Source organism: Sturnira hondurensis, unplaced genomic scaffold (assembly GCF_014824575.4).
Source record: "Sturnira hondurensis isolate 20B ecotype Veracruz unplaced genomic scaffold, ASM1482457v3 Scaffold0015596, whole genome shotgun sequence".
Lineage (NCBI taxonomy): Eukaryota > Metazoa > Chordata > Mammalia > Chiroptera > Phyllostomidae > Sturnira > Sturnira hondurensis.
This window is the reverse complement of record NW_028088227.1, coordinates 25,055,105-25,078,365: the sequence shown is the minus strand read 5'-3', so window position 1 is coordinate 25,078,365 and position 23,261 is coordinate 25,055,105. Positions and strand designations below refer to the sequence as shown.

Below are 23,261 nucleotides of genomic sequence, written 5' to 3'. Positions count from 1 at the left end.
AGATTCCACGTATAAGTGAGATCATATGGTATTTCTTTCTCTGTCTGACTTATTTCACTTAGCATAATGCCCTCAAGGTCTATCCACGTCACAGATGGCAAGATTTCCTTCTTTTTATGGCTGAACAATAGTCCATTGTACGTGTGTGTGTGTGTGTGTGTAAAATAATTTCTCTGTCCAGGCATCCATCTCTGGACACTTACATTGTGTCCATCTCTTAGCTACTGTAAATAATGCTGCAGTGAATATTCTAGTTTCGGTTTTTATTTTCTTTGGATAAATACCCAGAAGTGGAATTGCTGAATCATATGGTAATTCTATTTTTAATTTTTTGAGGAATTCCCATACCATTTTCCATAGTGGCTGCCCTAATTTATATTCTAGGCAACAGTGCACAAGGGTTCCTTTTTCTCCACATCCTTGCCAACACTCATTTCCTGACTTTTTGGTAACAGCCATTCTGGCCAGGGCGAGGTGGTATCTCACCGTGGCTTTGATTTGCATTTCTCTGATGATTAGTGACGTTGAGCATCCTTTTATATGCCTGTTGGCCATCTCTATGTCTTCTTTGGAAAAACAGCTTTTTACATTTTCTCCCTATTTTTTCAAATTGGATTTTTTGTTGGTTTTGCTGAGTTCTTTGTGTTTTTGAGAGTTAGCCTCTTACCAGAAATATCATTTGTAAATACCGTCTCTCCCTCAGCAGGTTATCTCTTCGTTGTGTTGATTTCCTTTGCTGGGCAGAAGCGTTTCCGTTTGATGTAGTCCCCCTTATTTATTTTTGCTTTTCTTGCTTTTGTTTTTGCCTTTGGTGTCACGTCCAACAGCGGCATCGCTAAGTCCATGTTTTCCTCTAGGAGTTTCATGGTTTCAGGTCTTGTGTTGGAGTGTCGAATCCCTTTGGAGTTAATTTTTGTGCGTGGTGCAGGACAAGGGTCTAGATTCATTCTTTCGTGTGTGGCTGTCCACTTTCCCCGCCACCGTTTATTGAAGAGACTTTTCTTTCCCCACTGTGTGTTCCCAGCTCCTTCGTGACCACTGATGTGTCCATTCACTCCTGGGCTCTCCGCTGTGTCCCACTGATCCGTGTCTGTCTTTGTGCCAGTACCGCGCTGCGGTGACTACCGCGGCTTTGCGAGGGACGTAGCTCGAAGTGAGGAAGCAGGATGCCTCCCGCTCTGTTCTTCTTTCTTAAGATTGCTTTGCCTATTTAGGGTTTTTGCAGTTCCATTCAAATTTTAGGATTGCTTTTTTCCATTTCCATGAAAAAGGTCATTGCAATTTTGATAGGGATTGAATGGTTTGGGGTAGGATGGATGGTAACAATATTAATTCTTTCAATCGTGAGCATGGAATGTTTAGAATATGTATTCTCAATATGGACTCTAAAAGAATAATTCGTTATTCTTTTTTTTCTAAGTGGAGGGAAGAGATGTTTTTTGTAAGAGTGTGATTGTGCCGAACTGAGGACACGCGTGCCAGGGAGCAGTATGTCAAATGCACTGGAGAACAAGCTTTGTGGTTTTCTTTTTTTTTTTCATCAACTTGTTATTTATTTATTTAAAAAGTCATTTTGAAGTTTTTCTTTTTTTCATTCTCGTTCAAGTACAGTTGTCTCCATTCTCCCTCCACCACGCCCGCCCGCCCTCCCCAGCCCCCTCTCCCACCCTGGATCCTACCCCCCCTTGAGCTTCTTCCACCCTCCTTTATACATGTTCCGTGACCACCCTCCCCACAATATCCCGCCACCCCTCCCCTCTGGTTACTGTCCGTTTGTTCTTCATTTTAATGTCTCTGGTTATATTTTCATTTCTAAATTTTTCCATAAGAGTTGGCACGCGATATTGCATTAGTTTCGGGTGGACACCCCAGTGATTAGGCTTTATACCACCTACTAAGTGGCCATCCTGATATACCTCCTGCCCCTCTGACACCACACAAAGTTATTAGAATGTTATTAACTGGGTGCCCTGTGCTGTGCTCTACATCCCAGTGCTAGAGGTGGTGAGACAGGCACAAGCAGAGCAAGGGTTATGGGCCAGGTGCAGGAGGTCACCTCGGTGGAACGCCTGAGGTGCCTAGCGAGAGCCAAACTGGGAAAACCAGGACCTCACCCCTAGGGTGACCTTTCTGTCCCCTAGCATATCGCTTGCCATGCGGTTTGGACTTTCTGATCTTTCATATCACTGGTCATGTGGTTTCGATATCCTCCTGACCTTTCCTCCCTGGAAATAGCATCTAGGCCTCAGCTGGGATTCACCTCCAGGCCCAGAAAAGCAGCAAAACCAGGCAAGTGACCCCGTGGCTGCCTTGGGACCAGCTGCAGTGACTAATGACTCCCGCCCTGCCACCAACCAATCAGTGGAGACCACAGCCCTGGAACAGCACACCTGGAAAGCTGATGAAAATCCTACTGAGATCCTCCCCCAAGATTCCTGCCTGCAAGGGAGAGATAAACCCTCTGGCCGAAGGACTCAGCACATGCCCCGCCTCCCTGGAGCCTGTCCCTGCCTCTCCCCTCCCCCTGTTCCTCCCCCATAGGCATGTACCTCCTAAACTCTAAGGGTCCCCAGGAGATTTGCAACCAGGGGAGCTGTGGGCAGCAGCAGCTCATCCTGGGCTAACCCCCTGATCCTGGCTCCGGGGCCTCTTTTTGTTCGACTTCCCAGGGAGCTAAGGCAGCCCCACCTGGGCTCTCCGGTTGCTTCTTCTATGCTAAGCCCTCCCCTGTGTCACTGTCCCAGCTTTAATGAACAGCCATCTCAGAGTGCTTTGGCTGCAGCCAGTGAATTCTTGCTTGCTTTACTGCATTTTGTCTTGACGGAAATCTTTCCTTCAAGAAGGAAAGAGCCAAGGTCTCCGCATCTCTCTGGAACCCCGTGACTCTACTGTAACTACCAATCTGCGCTTCCTAATCCCAGCACGTTTCCCACCCAGCCCCCCAGCCCCCCTCCCATCTAGCAACTGTCAGAAGTTCTCTGTAACTGTGAGTCTGTTTCTGTTCTGCTTGTTCACTTATTTTGTCTTTCAGAGTCAATTGTTGACAGATAGGTATTTATGCTATTTTACTGTCCATTTTTAAATCTTCTTTTTAAAACAAGAAGTTTATTTAAACAACAAGACGCTTGACTGGAAGGGATAACTACCTAGGATTCATTTCTTTTAGAGTAATTTACCCCTACCTAAAAAGAAAATTGACCTATGTGTAACAGCTACATACAAAAAAGTTATTAAATTGTTCTTAGTTTTACAATGATAAATGAAAAATATTAAAATTCTCCAATCAAACAAGGTATGCAAGGATTTTTACATTGTTCTTTTTTTTTAAACAGCGAGAGCAAAGTAACTTACTGGAATATAAAGGTATGAGCTGAATGTGCATGCCACTGAGAAAGTGGGTATCTTCACGGAACCAGTATTTTCCCCACCTCATCTCCATGTGATGTCAATCAAAACATACCTTTGGCTGTTCAGTGAAAAAATGCAAATGCTTGTGCACGTACATCAGTTAGTTTACGTACAATAAGGAAATGGGGAAAGGGAAAATGAAAGAATGGAGACAGAACTACACTGCAGTGCCACGGTCCAGCCTCGGCAGGTCTCAGGGTCCCCAAAGGATGGACGGCGTGGGCAACAAATGAAGGGTCAGACACCCCATTGGATGTCGGAGAATAGCCAGCCTCTGTGGGTCTGACTGAACTCGTGGAGTTTGATTTAAGCTTTATTTTTATAGAGATTGTTGCATAACATTAAAGGGACAGGTGCATGGCATGATCAGTTAAGCAGAAAAAAATCAATACGGAGGTAGCTAGGAAAAGTACAGGAAATTCCATAGATTCAGTTATGCTGAACAAAGGTTATTTTGACCAGGAGAGCCATTAATCAGACAATTAGAAATAGCTGTATGTACAGAGTTTTAAATGTCTTATTGATGAATAGGTGTTTTTTAAAGTTCTTAGAATTTGGCATGGGTCAAAAGGATATGCTAGACTGAAGAGTGGTTATAGGAAATTTATTACAAGACCTTTGTGGTGTCTAACTTGGCTATGTATCTTTCTGTCTAAAATGTTTCTTTATGTGTGGGGGCGACTTTTCCCGCAAGTCCCCCCATCCACCATGGGTGAAAGTAAACACTACCAAGACATGATCTGCTTGGGGAGGAGAAGTGGCCAGTTTCTCCGGGGAGAAAAAAGGCTTTGAGCCCCTTCCTCCAAAGGCTTTTATTGGGTTGTAATACACAGGAATACGGGATGGCAAGGATCAAACAGTAGATAACATTTCAAAGAAATCTGAGGGCTTAGCCTGAGTCAGTGTCTGTCAGGAAGGGAGTTTTGCAGAAACTTTAGGGTTTCCTGCTTGGACCCTTAACATATGAATGAAAGCACTCTCAGCAGAGCAGGTTTCACAGGTATTTTAGGAGTTCTTTGTGATGCCAGATTTTTTCCCAGGATCCGCTCTGGCAAGGCAAGGAGCTGCACCCCTCCCCAGCAGGTATTCAGGCTTAAGTGGATTAGAGCCAGGGAGCGCTTCTCCCAGAGGACATGGGGACTTGGGCTATGTCCCATAGCCCAGGGGAAAGGGTTTATTGCTCACTCTTTGTTGCAGCCCCCCCGAGTCCTTCCATGATGGCCTCCCAAGTGATCCAGTCTGGCTTAGGTTGCCCCCCGCTATGAGGGGTCTTACCTGTCATGGACTCCAACCATGCTTTGGGGGCAGGGAGGAAATTGAGGCAGCATTTGCTACCAGAGACAAGCTTTGTCTCCTGTGGTTCACATTCTGGAGGTCACCCGCTCATCCTTAGCCACAGGGGATAGTTACAATTCCTGAAACCAGGCAGAGCGGTCCACAACACTTATGTACTTAGGACTCTAACTCCTTAGTGATTGTTTCTACGTGCTTCTACGTAATAGTTAACCAGCTTCTCCTGCTTCTTTACCTGTCTAATTCCATTAATATAAATTCTTGTCCAAGGTGGAGGAGGGGCTCTTACTCCATCAACTTTTAGACATCCAGGGGCTACCCCATTAGGGGGGACTTCTGTTCTATGGCCAAGAAGTCATTCTGTACAACTTCATTGGAATTCTGCGGATCATTGGGCCTGAAATGCAGGTGTCTAAAAATCCCACCCCCTATTAATCTCAAAGACAGACATGCAGGGAGAGACAGGCAGGAAATCCAGCCACAGTCGCCTCTGCTGTGCAGATGCATCTCATCGTCCCGATGGTTTCAAGGGACGGCTGCTGGTTGGCTCCTGACACTGCAGCAGTCAGGAGGTGGCGGAACTAAATCGCAGTTTTCTGGATGAGAATGTCTTCTCGGTCTGGAGGAGCAGTGCTCTGGAAGAAGGAGGCAGGTCTACTGTAGGGCCTTAGGTTCTAAGGCCCTTGAGCATGCTGATAACCGGTGTTTTGAACTTGGCCTCCAGTAGCTTGCTTGTCTCCATCGTGTTCAGTTCTTTCCTAGGGTTTTGTTCTGTTCTTTCATCTGGGACTCGCTTCTTTGTCTCCCCCTTTTGGTGACCTCCCTGTGTTTGTGTCTGCCTATTAGGTAGAGCTGCTATGTCTCCCAGACGTGGGAGACTGGCCTTATGTAGTAGGTGTCCTGTAGGGTCCAGTGGCACAGCCTCCCCCATCACCCAAGCTGGGTATTTGAGGTGCACCCACAGTGTGGGTTGAGTACACCCTCCTCTTGTAGTTGAGCCTTGATTGTTGTTGGCACATCAATGGGAGGGATTTACCCAGGCTGATCAGCTGCAAGGACAGGCTGGGACTACTGTCCACTGACCTCTGGCCACCATGGAGGATCAGCTGTGCAGGGCTCCCCCCCTAAAGAGTAGGACTCACTTCAGTGGGTCTCTGGTGCCCACCAAGCCCACCCCTTGAGTGCATCATTTGCAGAGGAGGTTGGGTGGTGACACCTCGATGTGGTCTGAAGCTGTCCACTAGGTGAGCTGTCTCTGGGGCCTTCCAGGAGGTGGGGGCAGGGGGAGGCGTTGGTGGTCTGCAAACAGGCCTCGGAGGAGCTGACCTCTTAGGGACCCGCTCAATTCCCAGGGCCACCTGCAGAATCAGGCCCTGAGGTACTCAGGCAGCTTTGCTGGCCCCTGGTGTGGGACCCAGGTGGACTTTGGGACGCCTGTCCTCATTGCAAGCCCTAAGATCACACATGGGAGAGTCTTGGTGGGGAGCACAGGTTGAGATCTAACACTGCTTCTCCACCTCCACAGAGCCTCCTGCTGTGCTGAGCCCTCCTTGCCTGCCCTGACCTGCAGCCCAGAAGCACCCACGCCCTGGGAGAGCAGTACCCCTGCCTTCCTATGGCCAGGGCATCCTCAGGGCTGGTGTGGGAGCTGTTAGGACCTGTTGACACTCCCTACCAAGCCCATACCCCCTTTAGAGCGATGGTGGACATGTGATTAAGTACCTCCTGGCCTGGTGGGGTGACCCACAGCTCGATCCCAGCTGGATTCAGAAGCTGGTGGAAGCCTAGCTAGGTCTGAATGTGGCCATGTACAGCCCGGGCTCCAACCAGCTTGACCTGCCAGGATCACACTTGTGTCCATGCCATGGTGAGAAACACCCTCCTTACCTCAGCCCTCATGCTGTTCTTTGCATTCCTGAAGTGTCCCCCAGAGGGGCAGGAGGGCCCCTGGGTCACATGCCAGGTGCTGGAGAGGATTTTCCAGCAAGTGAGGCAGAGAGGAGCCAGGCAGCTGGTGCCCCAGCCAGAGCACATGTCGTCCAAGGGGACAATAGGGGCCAGCACCCTGAAAAGATGGCAGGCAGGGCTGGGTGTGCTGTAGCAGCAACCACCAACCCAGGCTCAGAGGCCCCAGGGCCCCCTGGGGCACAAACACTGGTGGGACTCTACCCTCCTCCACCTGGAATCTGAGGCCACTGCAAGGGAAGGGAACACGGTGACACCTCTGTGTTTCTGAGGCCAAGTCACCTGACCACCTAGTGGGGGGGCTGTGATATTTTCTGTTGTTCCCTGGGTTTTTGATGTAAAAAAGAAGTACACGGAGGCAAGCTCAGTAAGAGGAATTTACTCAAGAACGGCAAAGGGAAGAGCGAGTTGCAGGCAAGGCCACTGAGGGGTGGGGGTTGACTGCATCTGTGGGCATGGGGTGTAAGGACGGGAGAGATGGTCAGAGCCAGTTAAAATTAAAACTCGAAGACCAGCCTGGAAAACTTCCCGTCAGACAAATCGATGCAGTCAAGGAAACAGACTCAGCCCAGCCCAGCCCAGCTCCCCCTGAGTCACCTCCCGTCTATGCCTCTGGCAACTCTTCCCAGTGTCATATCAGGCACCTCAGCCCAACCCCTTCCCCCAGCATCCAGGAAAATTCCAGCACTATCAGTGGTTTGCAGATCAGGCATTTACGGGAAGTCTGCCTCCTCCTCCTTACTTTTGTCTTTCTGGGATTCTCCGTTTTGTATTCCCTGGGTCTATTTTGGACTGGATTCTCTCATAGGTGAATGGATGAACAAACGAACGAACATTCATTCATTCTTCTCCTAAAGACAAAGCTGTTGGAATGAAAGTGAAACTAGCCCTTGTGCTGGTCCTGACCTAGACAGGACCACGGAGTGACCCGCTGGGCACTCAGGACCACCTCTGGCTCTTGTCCTTCTGTCTGCTGCCTCCGCCCCCGCCTCCACCCCCCACACACCCAGCCTGCTCTCCTGAACATCGATGCTTTCAATATGGAGAGAGGAGGCAGCCCTGACATCGGGGCATGCGTGTGCTCCCCGGGGGTGTCAGCAACCTAACAGAGCTGGCCTCAGCCAAAACTCCTCTGTGACTGTGACAATGTGAGTGGAACACGATTAGACCCTTCCAGGCTCTGTGAGCACCAACACAAGGGCAGGTGCCACCACAGAAATGGCCAGACAGCTCTCTCTCCTGGCCAAAATGGGCAACTGCCTCATTATCCCTGAAGACAGGAGCCCCAGGACGGTGCCCCTTCCCAAAGCACCCAAGCCATGGCTGATGCAGGGGAGCCTTGGGGACAGGGCTGCAGGTCTGCTGTCTGGACATGTGCGTTCAAGGCGTCATCACTGCATTACGGTCTCCAAGAACACCAATGACACATCTACTCACCCTACTTAACCCTCTGTCTCCCAGGCCCGCTGACTCAGATATTCTCTCTATGGCATGCTTATAAACATTCATTTCGACACTGTGCTTCTGAAATGCCAGTTTGACTTGTGCACGGGTTGCACCTTTCAATATTCAGAGTCGCAAAGTCAACAGTGACTCGCTCGGTGTTGTGTCCCAGCCCCCATCGCCGTGGGGCTGTGGAGTCAAACTTTTATGGAAATCAAATCTGTCTTCTCTGTTTCTTTTTAAACTCTTTGGTGTTTGCCCTGGTGCTGACTGCACCCTCCTGGTGCCTGGGTGGCCACCCCCTCAGCTCCAGGTGAAGGCCCTGGCAGTGGGGAGTCCACGGTGCAGGGGGCAGGGGGGCGGGGGAGGCTGGCCGGGAAAGCTCCAGGCACTGGCCCGACAGAGAAGGGCCTGGAGGGCCTCTGCTCTGTAAGGTCCTCCTAGACCTCCACGCAGGCAGCCTGGGGTGAGCGAAGGCAGAATGGGGATCCTGCAGGGTGGTGGTCCTCCAATCTGCCTACCCCCTTCCCTGGAATGTTTGGCAGAGGCTTGCCCTTAACTTTGACCTGGGCCTGGGTCCTGGATATGGAAAGGGGTCACTGCAGAGCAGCGAGGGCCGAGGTGATGGTGGGCTCTGAGTGTGGAGCCTCAAGGAAGTCCCCGGGAGGGGCTCAGGTGGGCCAATGGCACCGGCACACAAGTCAGCTGCAAGATCCCAGCCTCCTGGGGGCATGCAGAGGCCTTTAGGGAACACTGGCAAGGCAGGAGCCCACCCGCAGCCTGACTGAGGACTAGAAGGGCACCAGGACAGTGGGCGCAGTGAGGGGACAGACGCATGGGTCTGCTGCAGAGAGAGCAGAAAGCCAGAGACGGACCCTTTCTGGCGTGAGGACAGCTGGCCTTTGACAAAGGAGAAGGAGCCATTGGGCAGAGGAAGGACAGTCTTTTCAACACACAGTGCTGGGACAACTGGACACGCACATGCACACAGTAACCCTTAACCCCTGTCCGCTTCTCTCCACGCACAGAAGTCGGTTCGAGGCAGACCACAAAACTAAGTGTAAAACGTTGGTGATAAACGCCCTGGCTGGTACAGCTCAGTGGACTGAGTGCTGGTCTGTGAACCAAAGGATCGCTGGTTTGATTCCCAGTCAGAGCACAGGCCTGGGTTGTGGGCCTGGTCCCCAGTGGGGAGCACATGAGAGGCAACCACACATTGATGTTTCTCTCCCTCCCTCCCTTCCCCTCTCTCTAAAAATAAATAAACAACATCTTTTTAAAAATGTTGATGGTAAAGCAACCAGCATGTCCTGTAGAAGGCGGATGGATAAGCAAACAGTGGCCCATCTAGACAATGGAATATTATTACTCAGGGCTAAGAAATGAGCCAGGAAGCCATGGAAAGCCAGGGAAAAACCCTAAAGGAAAACGACTAAGTGAACAAAGCCAATTTAAAAAGGCCACAAACTGTCCAGTTCACACAACACAGCATTCTGGGAAAGGCAAATCTGTGGAGACAGAAAGAACGATGGGGGCTGAGGGGCAGGCGGGACAACCAGGCAGAGCGCAGGGTCGTTAGGGCAGGGAGACTACTCTGTGTGATACTGGAGCGGTGGATGCAGGTCACCACGCCTTTGTCCGAAGCCATCATACCTTCATCACACCCCCGGCGTGAATCCCCGTGGAAACTATAGACTCCGAGTGATAAGGGTGTCAGGCGGGTCCGTCTGTTGTAACAGGGGCACCACCTGCTGGGGATGCTGGTAGTGGGGGAGGCTGTGTGTGCATGTGTGGGGGCAGGGGGTGCATGGGAACTTCATTTTAAAAAGAATTAAAAATAATAATCTATTTTGCAAAATTGTGGTTGGGGGCCGGCATGGGACCAAGCAAGGCCATGGCTCACAGCCCTCCCTCTCCTCCACCAGGTAATTCCCGCTTTGTCCTGGGTGCATCCCCCCCCCCGGGCATACACACGTGTCAGGAGTTCCCCCAATGCTGCTCCCCATTTCAGAGCACCCCTCTGCAGGGGGTGTGCACCTGACGTCTTCACTGCCCCTCCCCCACTCTCCTGAACCCACTCCACCCCTCACCCTCACAGGACCTGGCCACTGAGACGCCGCTGAGTGTCTTGCTCTCCCGGACGCTTTCTGGCGGGCGTCTGCACGCCCTTCCCCAGTTGCCCTCTATCTCAGGGTTGGAGCAGCCACGGGCAGGCTTGCCAGTTCTCCCTGCACTCTCTGACTTCAACTTCAGGATTCGAAAGGCATCAACTACCCACTGACCTCCGGGTTGACATCTTTGCCAGACCTCCCTGGGGTTCTAGACCTTACAGTTTCCCTGAAACCCCTGCACAGTGTCGCAAAACAAACAAACAAACAAGCAAACAACCACAGGCCAATATGCCTTGTGAATAGAGACGCAAAACTCCTCGACAAATTACTAGTTAGTCAAATTCAACAACGTATGGGAAGAGTGATGCGCCCTGACCCAGTGGGGTTTGTTCCAGGGACATGAGGCTGGCTCAACATTCAAAAGTCAGTCCATGTCACTGGCCATATTAAGAGGCTAAAGAAGAAAAATCATGTGATTTTTCACCAAAAAGCATCAACCAGAAAGCATTGGACAAAATGGAACCCCCATTAGGATAAAAACTCTCATAAATGTAGGAATTAGAAGGAACTTCCTAAACTTGATAAAGAACATCTACAAAAACCTACATCTTCCCCCAAAGATCAGGAACAGGACAAGGATATCCATTCCCGGTGTTTTTATTCAACCGTAGTGCCGGAGTTCTCACCACAACAGGCTAGAAAAGGGAACAAGAGGCATATGGATTGGAGAAGAAGACGTGAAATGTCCCTATTCACAGACGGCCTGGCTGTCTTTGTACAAGTCGCAAAGATTCATAAAACTGGTGGACGGATGGACGCAGACATCGACAGAACAGAATCAAGAACCCAGGAATGGATCTGCGAAAACAGGCCCAACCGATTTCTTGAATTAACTAATTTCATTGTGGTAAAATACACATAACAAAAATTTCCCATTTTAACAATTTGAAAGTTTAAAATTCAGCAGCAATCGGTCCATCGCAAGGCTGTGAAACCCCCCTCTGTTTCCAAAAGGTTGTCATCACCCCAGTGGAAACTTCGTGCTCACCAGGCAGCCACCCCCGCCCCCAGCTCCTGGAAACCAGTAATGGGCTTCCCATCTCCATGGAGTCGCCTGTCCTGGGTACTTCATATGAATGGAGCAAATACATTATGTTACCTTCTATGTCTGACTTCGCTCAGCATGATGGTTGCGAGGTTCACCCATGTTGTAGCGTGTATTAAAATGTCATCTCTTTTATGGCTGAATGTATTCGATTGCATGACTGACCACATATTACTCATCCATTCTCCTGCAGATGGACATGTGGGCTGTTGCCCACGCCTCTGTGGCTGTCGTGATAGTGCTGCTGTGCACATGTGTGCACAATATTTTGCACCTGTTTTTGGTTGGGTGGACACCTGGGAGTGGAACTGCGGGGTTGTACGGCAGCTCCGAGTTTGGCCTATCGAGGCACCGCCAGAGGAGGAGCTCCCGGGCTCCCTTCCTTGCAGGTAAGGACAGGGGCCTAGAGGTGGCCTAGCAAGCAGCCGGCATGTTGCCGCACCTGGTGCCTCAAGGAGGAGCCGAGACTCCCCCCCAAGAAGGCAGTGGCCCAGCTCCTGGCCCCAGGCCCTTTGTCCCTCTGCGGGTCATGCAAGCCACCTTCACACGTCCTGGCAGCTCCAGGTCACCTGCAGAGAGGCGCCGTGGTGGGAACCCCCACCTGGTGGAAAGTCCAGAACTCTACCAGAGCCTCTTTGCTGATCTCCAAGCACAGGGCTGGGGGACGCCCTCAGAGGTCAGGCTCGGCTTGATGCCCTGGGGGCCCCTGCAAGGGGTTCATGGCTTTGAAAAGTGGAGTGAGGACTGATCTTATTGGCAGTTTTTAATTCCCCTGGAACCATGTCTTATGGCCAGTGGCCCCTTGGTGACCGCTCAGCTGATGGGGTGGCGGGAGAGAAGCTGCTGGGTGCAGAGTGGTGGAGGGAGAGGAGGATGCCCACAAGAGGGTGACCCCAAGCCACTGGAGGCTAGGTTCACTGGTCCCCCCTAAAGCCATGGTTCCCAGGCACCCCTGGGTGCCTTCATGTGGGAATGTGGGTGTGCTGGCCCAGCAGGTGCCATTAGATGTGAGGTGAAGTGGCTTTGCTTTCCTGAGTCTGGGCCCACATGAGCGAGGAGCCTGGGAAGGTTGATCCAGAAGCTTCCTTTGGAAGGGAAAGAAAGGCCAGCAGACTGTTGGCAGGTGCAGAGCGGGGGACGGGGGTGGTGACGTCTGTCTCACTCACTCAGTTACAGGGAAGTTTCCGGGCCTGTCCCTCCCCCGACCCCCCACCCCCCTCCCCCCTGCCGGAAGCTCCCCGGCCGTGATTGGCCTTGGGGCAGCACAGCCTTTGCTCTTTCCGCGGGGAGTCGGGTATAACAAGGACCCAGAGGCCGAAGCGCTCAGCCCCACAGAGGTGCCCGCCCAGGTGTGCCCGCCCTGGTGCTCGGCGGCGCGGCTGCGAGAGTGCGAGCAGACACCGCCCAGGCATTTCACAAGACCCCTGGCACCCCGTCACCCCGTGGCCACGGGACCCCAGGCAGGGAGAGGAGGCTCCCAGGCTCGCTTCCCCCGCCCCCGCGATGTCCGGCGAGGCCCGAGGCGGAGACGCGGTGCTGCGCCGCCTCCTGAAGCTGCACCGCACGGAAATCGCCGTGGCCGTGGACAGCGCCTTCCCGCTGCTGCACGCGCTAGCCGACCACGACGTGGTCCCCGAAGAAAAGCTCCAGGTGGGCCCCAACCCGGAACCCACAGGCTCCTAGCCTTGCCCACACCCTGCGCCCGGGAGCCGGGGTTACCGCAGGGGAAAAGGGGTTCCAGGCAGACCGCCTCCTCCGCACTCTCCACTCTTCCGCTTCTCAGGCGCCACTCTCCTCGCCCCTAGCCACCCCCTCACCCTGCCCAGGAGCCAAATGGACTGTCCCCAGAACAAGTTAGAGGTTGGCCCCTGCCCCCGATGCCCTAGCCTGCTCCAACCCCAGTCATTAGCCTAGCGGATTGTCTCCAGGATTCGTTCCAGTTGTGACCCCAGAGCGAATCCCCAAAGCCCCGCTCCCAGCCCTCACCAGCCTGTGTTCAAGCCAGGGGCATGGTGCCCTAAGATGAGCTCCAAGTGGGCTCCCCTCACCCCAACACCCCCATGCCATCCTCAAGCTTGCCCCAAGCCAAGGAATGGACATGGTGCCCGGTGTCCAGCAGCCTCCTCTGGGTTGGCGCCCACCCTCTAGTCCCACAGTGGAGGTGGGAGAAAAGGGGGTACAGGGAAGCACGGGCAGGGCCCCCCAGCACCTGCTCTTGCTTCAGGAGACGCTGCGTCTGAAAGAGAAGGAGGGTTGCCCACAGGCCTTCCACGCACTCCTCTCCTGGCTCCTGACCCAAGACGCAGCTGTCATTCTGGACTTCTGGAGAGTTCTCTTCAAGGACTACAACCTGGAGAGATATGCCCGACTGCAGCCTGTCCTAGACAGCTTTCCCAAAGGTGAGGGTGCTGGGCGGGGGCCTGGGGGCCTGTGGGTCTGCCGCCCTTGTGGGGGGCGGGGGGAAGAAGAGGGCTGAGGCTCCTGAGTCCTGTTGCTGAGCTCCAGTGGGACTGTGAGACGAAAGAGGATGGGGGGTTTGGGAGACTCTGGGAATGACCCAAACAAACCTTGAGTCCTAAGAGGCGAAGGCCTCAGGCCCCTTGTCTGCCTTGCCTGGGGGACAGTACTGGGCTTCCACTCCTGCCCATGCCCTGCAGATGTGGACCTCAGCCAGCCCCGGAAGGGGAGGAAGCCCCCAACTGGCCCCAAGGCTGCAGCACCGACGCCCAAACCTCCCACCAAGAGGAAGGCCCTGGAGGAGCCTCGGACTGTGCCATCGGCAGCCCTGTCCCCAAGGGGCACCTCCAGCCCAGGTGTGCAGTCCAAGGAGCAGGTCTGGCCACAGATCCCCTGGGAACCTGACACCCCAGCTCTGGGAGCATCTGTCCCAATGGATCAGCAGGAGCCAGCGTGGAGGGGTCAGGAGAGGTCCCCTTTGGGTGCTTAGCAGACACGTTGGAGGTTGCCCCAGTGCCCATGAAATAGGCAGGTGGGTGTCACTTCCTTTTCACTGACGTGGACACCAGAGCCCTGCAAAGAAAGGAACCCAGTTGGAAGACGGGCCCCACCCCCCACCCGGTGCTCTCAGCCCTGCCTGCCCACTGGCCCCGGGGAGTGGAGAGTGGGCCGAATGCTGCAGCTCCCCCTACAGGCTCCCAGGTGAAGGCCAAGCCCCACAAGAAGCAGGAGAACCCCGCAGAACCACAGCGCCTGGCGCTGGGGAACGGTGAGCAAGCCCCAAATCTTTGGCTCCTGGGCCAGGGTCAGGGGGTTTGGCGGAGGGGGGGCGTCCTCTGAGGGCCTGTCCTGGGACCTGGGACCATGCTGGCCTGGCATGTTGCCCCAAAGCCACATTTGGGAAAGAGGACACATCCCAGGCCACTCCCCCATGCCTGTCCTTTAGAGCCAGCTCGACTTTCCTTCCTCCAAAGAATCCTCCTTGGTCTCCTGGCTGGATGCAGCCTGTCCCCTCTGGGCCCCAGAGAACAGGACCCCAGAGACCCCCGTGGCCACCTGGTGCTGACCTAGGTTTAAGCCCTGGGTACTCTGCCTCCCTCCCAGCATGACCCAGGGCCATGTCCCAGGGTTCCTGTTCATCCCTGTTGCCCCTCACATTAGTCACACACACACTCACACACACACACTCACACGCACAGCCTGTCTGTGTGGAGGGGGCTGGGCCCCCTCGGAGACCTGCCCTGAGCTGAAGGAAAGGAGGATTCCACTTCCAGGCGCCTCCTGCTCCCCACGTCCTGCCTGGAGCAGGCACTCGGGGCCATCATCCCAACTGAGGGCCCCCATGTGGTGCCCCCTTCCCCAGGGATTCAGACTGTGTCCGCGTCAGTTCAGAGGGCTGTGGCTGTGTCGTCCGGGGACGCCCCAGGCACCTGTGGGGCCGTGGAGGGGATCCTCATCCAGCAGGTGTTTGAGTCAGGTAGACGCTGGTCCAAGGGGTCCACATCCCCCCTTAGCTCTCTGGTGGCCCTGGAGCAGGGAGGACTAGGGACAAGGCAGCCAGCATCCCTGAGGGGTTCTGCTGGCTCTGGGGAGTGGTAGGAATAGTGGGGGGAACCGAGGGCTCCCCATGGGTGAGGGACTCCTGGACAAGCCAACCGGAAAACTTCTGGGCCCCCTTCCTCAGTCTCTCTGTGTCCTCTGCTCTCCTCACAAGGACACCCATCATCCCAGACCTGGCTGGGGCACGTGTGGGGCGGGGGGGAAGCAGCGTCCAGCTGCACAGCCCACGGCCTCCCTGCCCTCGCTGGCCACTGGCCTGGGCCTGCAGTGCAGCTGAGCAGGGCCCCTGGGCAGGCAGCTGGGCCACTCAGCGTCTCCTCCCAGGTGGTACCCAGAAGTGCATACAGGTTGGGGGTGTTTATACTCCCAGCAAGTTTGAAGACCCAGCCACGGTGAAGAGCAAAGTCCGCAGTGGCGGAGGCCTAAAGACCCTGGTCAGAGCCAAGGGGACCCAGGTCGCTGCCCCTGTAAGCACTGCTCGACCGCCCCTGGGGGGGCACCTTGGTGCCCACTCCTGGGACACACCATGGCAGCACCTGGCCTCTTGTGGGGAACTCCGCCTGCAGGAATAGTGGGGGCCTCTGGTGGGGAACTCCGCCTGCAACTCCGCCTGCAGGTGGGGGCTCCCTGCCCCTGGGTGCCCTTCCACTGGTGACCATGTCTTTTCCCTGGCAGGCTGGAGGAGAGCCGAGGGTCGGTCAGCAGGGCAGGGTCCCGGCCTCTGCTACCCTCCCCAGTGAGTCCCAGCTCCACCAGGTAACTCCCAGCAGAGACGGGGTTTGGGGAGGTGCCCCAGTGGTCACAGGGCACTTACCCAGTGGCCACAGGACAAGACCAAAGCCCCCATGTACGGGGCAGAGCTCTTTTCATTCAACACTATCTTTTTTCCTGGCAATACACAATTGTAAAAGTTCCAATAAGTCAGAGGAAGTGAGGCTTTCTGGGCTTTTTGAACCATAGCATTTGGTCCAGGTGCCAGCTGTCCCTCATCACACAGCTGGCCCACAGCTGGTGCAGTGGCCCCTGGTGGCAGCCCAAGTGCCACGCCCATGCTTGGGCTCCCAGTACCGAAAGGAGGCAGAATCCAGCAGAGGTCCCCGCTCTCTCCACACCAGGCACTGTCTGGGACCTGGCACCCAGGGGCGAGCGTGCTCCATGCCCGCCCCTGCTGGCAGGTCCCGGGAGTGTTGACACATCGAGTTTTCTCACTGCTGTGTAAGGCTGCCCGGCCCAGCAGTTCAGGGGGCTTCTGGGGCAGGGGGCCCCCAGGAGGGCACCGGCAGACTGGAGGCCTCAGGGGGAGGGGACCGTGGGAGCCTGGGGCCAACAGGAAGGGCCTACACCTCCTTGCCCTGAGAGGAAGGGGCAGCACGGGGGTGGGTGTGCAGTCTAGGGGCCACCTGGAGCCCAAGAGAAGCCAACTTTCTAAAGGTCTGTTCTTCCCGAGAGAGAAGGACCCAGGAGGTGAGCTGCAGTTGCAGGGATGAAAGGGTTCTCAGAGGGCTGGGGAGCAGGCATTGGCCAGCAGCGGAGTGGGCCAGGGGACCTGGGTACCCTGGGAGGACCTGCTATGGGGCAGTTCTGGGGGCTCTCGGGGAGGCTGGGCCCCACCTCTTCCCCTACAAGATGTGGACTCTTTCTGTGTCAGAAGAATGAGGACGAGTGTGCCGTGTGTCGGGACGGCGGGGAGCTGATCTGCTGTGATGGCTGCCCTCGGGCCTTCCACCTGGCCTGCCTGTCCCCACCGCTCCAGGAGATCCCCAGGTGAGCCTGGCATGCCGGTCACCTCCGCAGTGCCCATCCACCCCCCATCTGGCTTCACAGCCACCGCTGCCCACTGACCCTGAGTGGGAGGCCGCCCAGAAGTCTCTGTGTCCCACGGGTGGGAAGTGAGGCCCACCTTCGAGGGAGCTCTGGTTCAGGTCACCAGGCAGTGTGGCTGGGGCCTGGGCTCTCTCACTCCACCCCCCTGTGTGCCACACTGTTCCCAGCCTGGCCAGCAGGGCCCTGAGGCCCCCTCAGCAGAACAAAGGCTGGAGGCAAAGAGCGGTCAGCCCACTCCATCTCAAGCCACGCTCCGGGACAAACTCCTATGAGCAGCTGACCCCCCTACCCCTCACCCAAGCAAGGTCAAGGATCCCAGAAGGCACTGAGTGGCCCCCCAGGGGCTGGTCTACCTCCTGGCACCCCTCCCCGGCCCACCAGGAGAGCTTTGCTCTCTATCACCCGTGCTCACAAGCCACGGTGGTCTGCAGGCAGGGCCCAGGGGGAGTTGTAGCCCCGGCTCTGGCCCTGCTCGCTGTGACCTTGGCTGGTTCCGTCTCTCTAAGCCTCAGATGCTTCTGCACTAAAATGGGGGGTTGGGCCCAGGTCATTGTTCAGTGTCCCATGGACACTGACGGTCTATCATTCCTCTGTTCTCTTCCTTCCTTCCCTTGACCGTCTCCCTTTGGCTGGGCCCCATCACCCTTATGGAAAGTGGTGGGTCCACGGGTATAAACACCCCAGCACAGGACGGCCCCGCCTGCAGGCCTGGCCTGTGACAGCCAGGTGCAGGCAGCTGTGGGGGTGAGGGTCGGGCACTCCTGTGGCTCCTCAGAGGAGCACACAGGGCAACACTGACCCAGCAGGTGGGGGCCACCCCCAGGGGTAAATAGTGGGTATGCTTGGCCCTCCCGTTGACTGGCCAGGCAGGTCCTTCCAGTATGGCTCTGCCCACTTCCTGGCTGGGCCTGTTTTCCTACCTGTGAGAGGAAAGGGTGCCTTGGAGGAGCCCTCAGGCCTCCCCTGAGTTTTGGGTCTGGGGCTCTGCCAAACCTTCCACCTTGCCCTGCATGCCTCTGGCCGATGACAACTTGAGCAGCGGGACCTGGAGGTGCTCCAGGTGCCTCCAGGGAAGAGCCCAGCGGGACCAGCCCCAGGCTGAGGAGCCACCGGCAGAAACCCCGGTAAGCACAGGCCCACTTCCAGGCCCTCTGTCCACCTGGAGCCTTGCCGACCCGGCATAGGGGTCCTTTCTCCAACACCAGCCCCCAGTTCCCAGCAGTTAATGACACCCTGGGTGGTGCTGGGCTAGTGCCCTGCAGCCCCTCTGAGCACTGACCTTCTGGTTCCAGGTCATCCTGGGACTGAGGTCCTCAGGAGAGGAGGTGAAGGGCCTGCTCAGGGAGCCCCCGGCTGGGGTGGATACTGCTGTGACCTACAAGCACCTGCTGCCCCCAATTTCAGCCGCCCCCCTGCCCGTACTGGACCCCTCTGGCCTACGCCCCCTGCTGTGTGGGGGCCCCGAGGGGCAGCAGGTAGGGCGTCTGGGGTCCTGGAGTCCTGGGTCAGGGAGCTGTAGGCCCTGTCCCACAGCCTGCAATAGGAGGAGAGGGATAGCAGGGGAAGCGACTGGAAGGGGAAAGCAGGTAGGAGTCTGACTGGGGTTAGGGGTCAGGGCTCGGGGAGGCCTTTGCCGGGCAGCCAGACTGGCCATGGGGAAGGCAGGTGGGGAGCTGGAAGGAGGCACGGGGGTTGGGTGCTGTGGGAAAACACCCAGAACAAGGTGGGGGGCTTGGAGGGACTCCTGCTTGGGCAAGACATTCTCTCATTGTTCCGGAACCCCCATGCTCCGATCCCAAAGCAGGATGTAAAATTCGGATGTAAAAGGGTGGCATTTTGGAGAAGACCCAGGTCCCTCAGTTCCCCGTGCATCTTTTGGGGTATGCAGTTTGGGGGATCCCTTGGCCAGCCCTGAAGGGGGTTCAGGCCCACCAAGGAGGAGCGAGGTTGGAGCGCTAGGTTTCTCCAGGCTTCAGCCTAAAGGGTGAAAGGTGCCCCAGTGTCCCGGGGCTTAGATCCCCAAACTGCCCCTCTCCCGCGTGGGCCCCACCACGCCATCCAGCCCCGATGCGTTCCTGGGTCAGGGCAGAGGACTCAGGGTGCGTAGGGTGCCCCTCCCGGCCCCAGGACACAGCTCGGTCCGCCCCGCAGGGCCCGGCGACCGGCGCGCGGTGCGGGGTGTGCGGAGATGGCACCGACGCTCTGAGGTGCGCGCACTGCGCCGCCGCCTTCCACTGGCGCTGCCATTTCCCCGCGGGCGCCCGGCCGGGGTGAGTGTGATGGCCTGGAGGCGGGGCGGGGCGGCCCGCCCAGCGGCTCCGCGAGAGACCCCCGGTTACACCCCACAATTCCCGGCCAAGCACGGGCAGCCCACAGCCTGTCTTCCTCTCCGGGCAGGGCCTCCCTGCGCTGCAGATCCTGTTCTGGAGATCCCGCCCCGGCCCCGGGGGAGGGGGCGCCCGCCCCGAGCCAGGCCCGCCCGGTTACCGGGCCCGCCAAGGTTGGTGCCCCAGTGCGGGAAGGGGGACCTGCGGGTTGACAGGTGAGGGGAGCGCATTTCGAAAGCAGGCTCTGGCGCCCGTTTCGCGGGTTTGCACCGTAATCCGCAGCATGCGTTTCTTATTTATATGCAATGTTTTTTTTAAAAAACCCACTCTTTTGATAATTTAAATCTATATAAGAAGGAAACTCGTCTAAGCAATGGTGACTAGGAAGTCACAGGTGGGGTGCACATCTGTGCCCAGAGCTCCCCTAGCCCTGGGCACCCCTCTCCCAGCCCAGGAGCACCCGGTGGGGTGGGGTCACGGGGAGCTAGAGGAGGCTCCACAGTGAGAATGAGCACGCACGCGCCGTGACCGAGGGTGACCCACCCCTGTAATCACCCCCATCCACGAAGGAAGTCCAAATTCACGCAGAATTTTTATAAAAATGTGTCTGAGTCAAGCAGGATACACCCGGAAGCAAGATCTCAAAAAACTGGGAAAACGTGTCCACAGAAAGACAGTTTCTCCTCTGCGCTTGTGATTAAGGAGGGGCAATAAGGAAGGCTCCACGGGGGCGGGAGAAAGCAGGACAACGGCTTGGGACAGTGAAGACCTCCTGCTCTGTTGAGAGTGGTCACGCCTTAGAAGGCGGGGTCCGAATGGGCGCTTTTCAAAGGTGTGCTCACAGAAACAACCAGTAAGGCCTAAGGTCAAGATAAGCCTTTTACTAAAGAAGTTTTCTGCCTGTGACCACCCACCGTGACCTGCCCAGTGGGATTCCTTTGCATAGAAGCCCTTTCTGTCCCACCCCAGTCCTCCAGCAGCCCTGCGTAGGGACCCTGTCCAGCCCCATCCTGCAGCCGGGTGTCCCTGGGGAAGCCTCTCTCTCCACCCTCTGTCCAGGAGGAGAGGCAGCCTGGGCCCGCAGCTCCCTGGGGAGGTACTTCATCCTGGGCTCCCTCAGAATGGGGGGGGGGGTCCTGTGTGTCCCTGTCAGGAGTCCCCAGAGGGTGGCACCTCCTGCCCTGGCTGCTGTGGGCAAAGGCCTTCCTGACCACATCCAGGGCTTGGAGGAATCTCTGGGGGTCCCCAGAGGTGGTGACGCATGCTGCCCCCATCCAGGCTCAAGCTGCTTCCTAGCCGAGCCTCGAGCTCCCTGACATGCGTGTGGGGGATGGTGCCCCAGGCACTGCACAAGGCCCCGCCCAGGAGGGGCTTCCAGGGACCACCTGGCAGGGCTCACCACTGCCTGGGCCCTGTTCCTGCTAGAAGCCCCCTCATCATGGTCCCCACTCATTTGCACAGTGTGCACCCAAGCCAGCTCACCAGCGCCTCCTCCAGGCAGCCTTGGGGGGGTGGGTCTCCCAGAAGTGGGTCTTCTCTGCAGAACATGTTTCCTTTATTGAGACCTGGGTTTTTCCTCCTAACTTTTCTTTCTGTTGTGTTGTAAAATGTCATGCCATTTTGGAGTGAAAAGGTGCAGCTCCCTTTGCCCCACTCCCCAGGCATAGTTATGTGACCGTGGCCCCCAGACCCTCACCTGAAAGCACCTGCACACCTTAGGGCTGTGCCCCTCCTCCAAGCACCCAGGGCTGGTGGCGCCTGTGTTGATCAGACCCCCCCAGGTGGAGGTGCTGACATTTGGCTGTTTGGAGCTACCAACCCAGCGATTTCACCTGGTTCCACGTGTGATTCACCCCTCCTGACCAGGAGCCTCACTCCCTGCTCTGACACCTCGCCCAGCAGCCTGTTGGCCCTAACCGTGCTTTGGGATGGCTGAATGGCCGGCAGAGAGGCAATTTCCTCTCTGAGCCTCAGTTTCCATCAGTGGCAGAGTTCCCTAAGTCACCTCACGTTCCCCAGAGGGCCACATGCAGCGTGTAGAGGCAGGCTGGCCTGGGTGCTTGGGGCAGCCAGCTTGTGCAGGCGTAGGGCCCTGGGCTGGCAGCCCCACGCTCACTCACACCCACCCTGCCTGTACCCACTGCCCCCAGAAGGAGCAAGGTGTTAGAATTCAGTTTCAGGGACCCCCAAAAGAAGTACCCACAGCATCCCCAAGGCCCTTGCACCTGCCACCCACCCCCACCCCGATGCCTCTGTAGGAAGTCCTGTTTTCATGGGGGTGTCCCCAGCAGGGGTTTGGAAGTTGGGGTAACCTTCCTTTCCTGGGTTTTAGGCAGGGGATGATTCTACTGGTCACGAGCCCGTTCTGCAGAGGGATGACCTGGAGTCCCTCCTGAGTGAGGTAACACATCACCTAGCTCGGCCTGTGCCTGTCCTCCATCTCGTCCATCCTTTACTGCTCTTCCCACCCCCCATTTCCAGGGCAGCCAGCATCCCAGCTGCAGAAGAGGCTAGGAGACCCAGCCTTGGGTGTGCCAAGGCCCAGGTCAACATGCTTCAGCATGGCACTGACCCCTCCACACACAAGGGCACACAAAAGCACCAAGGGGGTCCCGAGCTGTCCCTGTTCTAGCTGGCTTGGAGGTCCTGGTGCCAGGGCATGGGGGGCTAGAGGCTGCAGAGCCCCAGCAACCAGACCACCAAAGCCTGCCTTGGAGAGTGTAACTTTTACGGGGGTGGGGGGTCCTGATACCCTGCTGCGTGTGGCTCTCACCCCCGCTCTCAAGCCAGGTTTCTCTGCCCAGAGATGAGCAGCCAGAATAGTTGGGAAGAAAATGTGGCTTTTAGGGGCCTCATCTTCTTTTGACAGGAGGTCAACACCTCCAGCCATTCCCCTACCCTGAGTGGCCAGGTGTGGGTGGGGTGGGCCCACCTGTCCTTGAAGGTTCTGGCCAGGACCAGTGTCCTCCTTCTGCTCTGTCCTGCAGCACTCCTTCGATGGCATCCTGCAGTGGGCCATCCAGAGCATGTCCCGCCCTCTGGCTGAGGCGCCCACCTTCCCCTCCTGATGCAGGAGGACCCAGGCCTCGCAGCGTGGCAAGGGCAGGGGCTCAGTGTAATCGGACCCTCTCCTCCATCCCTGCATCATTGGACCCCTGAGTGCCCACTTATGCTCATGGTGACTCTGCTCTGAGAGGGACAGAGGGGACATGCTTGCTCAGCCTGGAGCTGTCCGGTNAGAGCATGTCCCGCCCTCTGGCTGAGGCGCCCACCTTCCCCTCCTGATGCAGGAGGACCCAGGCCTCGCAGCGTGGCAAGGGCAGGGGCTCAGTGCAATCGGACCCTCTCCTCCATCCCTGCATCATTGGACCCCTGAGTGCCCACTTATGCTCATGGTGACTCTGCTCTGAGAGGGACAGAGGGGACATGCTTGCTCAGCCTGGAGCCATCCGGTGAGGGCCAAGAAGACCTGAGAAGTTCAAGTGCTGTCAACACCGCTTATAAAGACAGCCTGTCTTTGTGAACACAGCCATCGTGTGCGCTAAAATTAAAGTCACTTCTGTGTGGTGTTAACCTGGTTTCCAATGGATGGGGTATGTTTATTTTGGGGGTCTGAACACCCGTGTTTCTGGCACCTGAAGTGCAGGCTGAGTGGGCTGGATGGGGACTTGCGCAAATGGAAGAGAAAGGCCTGTGAGCAGGGCTCACACTGAGAAGTGAACAGCGCCCTCTGCTGCCAGAGCGCTCCACTGCCCTGGAGTCAAACCC

At 56.4% G+C, this 23,261-nt stretch overlaps 1 protein-coding gene across 1 annotated transcript; it reads left to right on the top strand.

Moving 5' to 3' along the window:
- Window positions 1–12,809: 12,809 nt before the first annotated feature.
- Window positions 12,810–22,724, top strand: AIRE (autoimmune regulator). Its single transcript, XM_037065300.1, has 14 exons — window positions 12,810–12,975; window positions 13,550–13,724; window positions 13,983–14,138; window positions 14,477–14,551; window positions 15,146–15,259; window positions 15,667–15,809; window positions 16,018–16,098; window positions 16,991–17,106; window positions 18,206–18,290; window positions 18,459–18,641; window positions 19,318–19,436; window positions 19,564–19,666; window positions 21,826–21,894; window positions 22,481–22,724. Exons 1-14 carry the CDS (start codon window positions 12,829–12,831, stop codon window positions 22,559–22,561), a joined length of 1,647 nt encoding a protein of 548 aa, XP_036921195.1. The 5' UTR covers window positions 12,810–12,828; the 3' UTR covers window positions 22,562–22,724.
- Window positions 22,725–23,261: the final 537 nt, after the last annotated feature.

Excerpts from the sequence above, each read along its gene's own strand:
- AIRE (XM_037065300.1), top strand. The coding sequence starts at position 12,829 with ATGTCCGGCGAGGCCCGAGGCGGAGACGCGGTGCTGCGCCGCCTCCTG. Across the intron at positions 13,725-13,982 it reads CCTAGACAGCTTTCCCAAAG|ATGTGGACCTCAGCCAGCCC; the intron begins GTGAGGGTGCTG and ends CATGCCCTGCAG. Across the intron at positions 18,642-19,317 it reads GGGGCCCCGAGGGGCAGCAG|GGCCCGGCGACCGGCGCGCG; the intron begins GTAGGGCGTCTG and ends TCCGCCCCGCAG.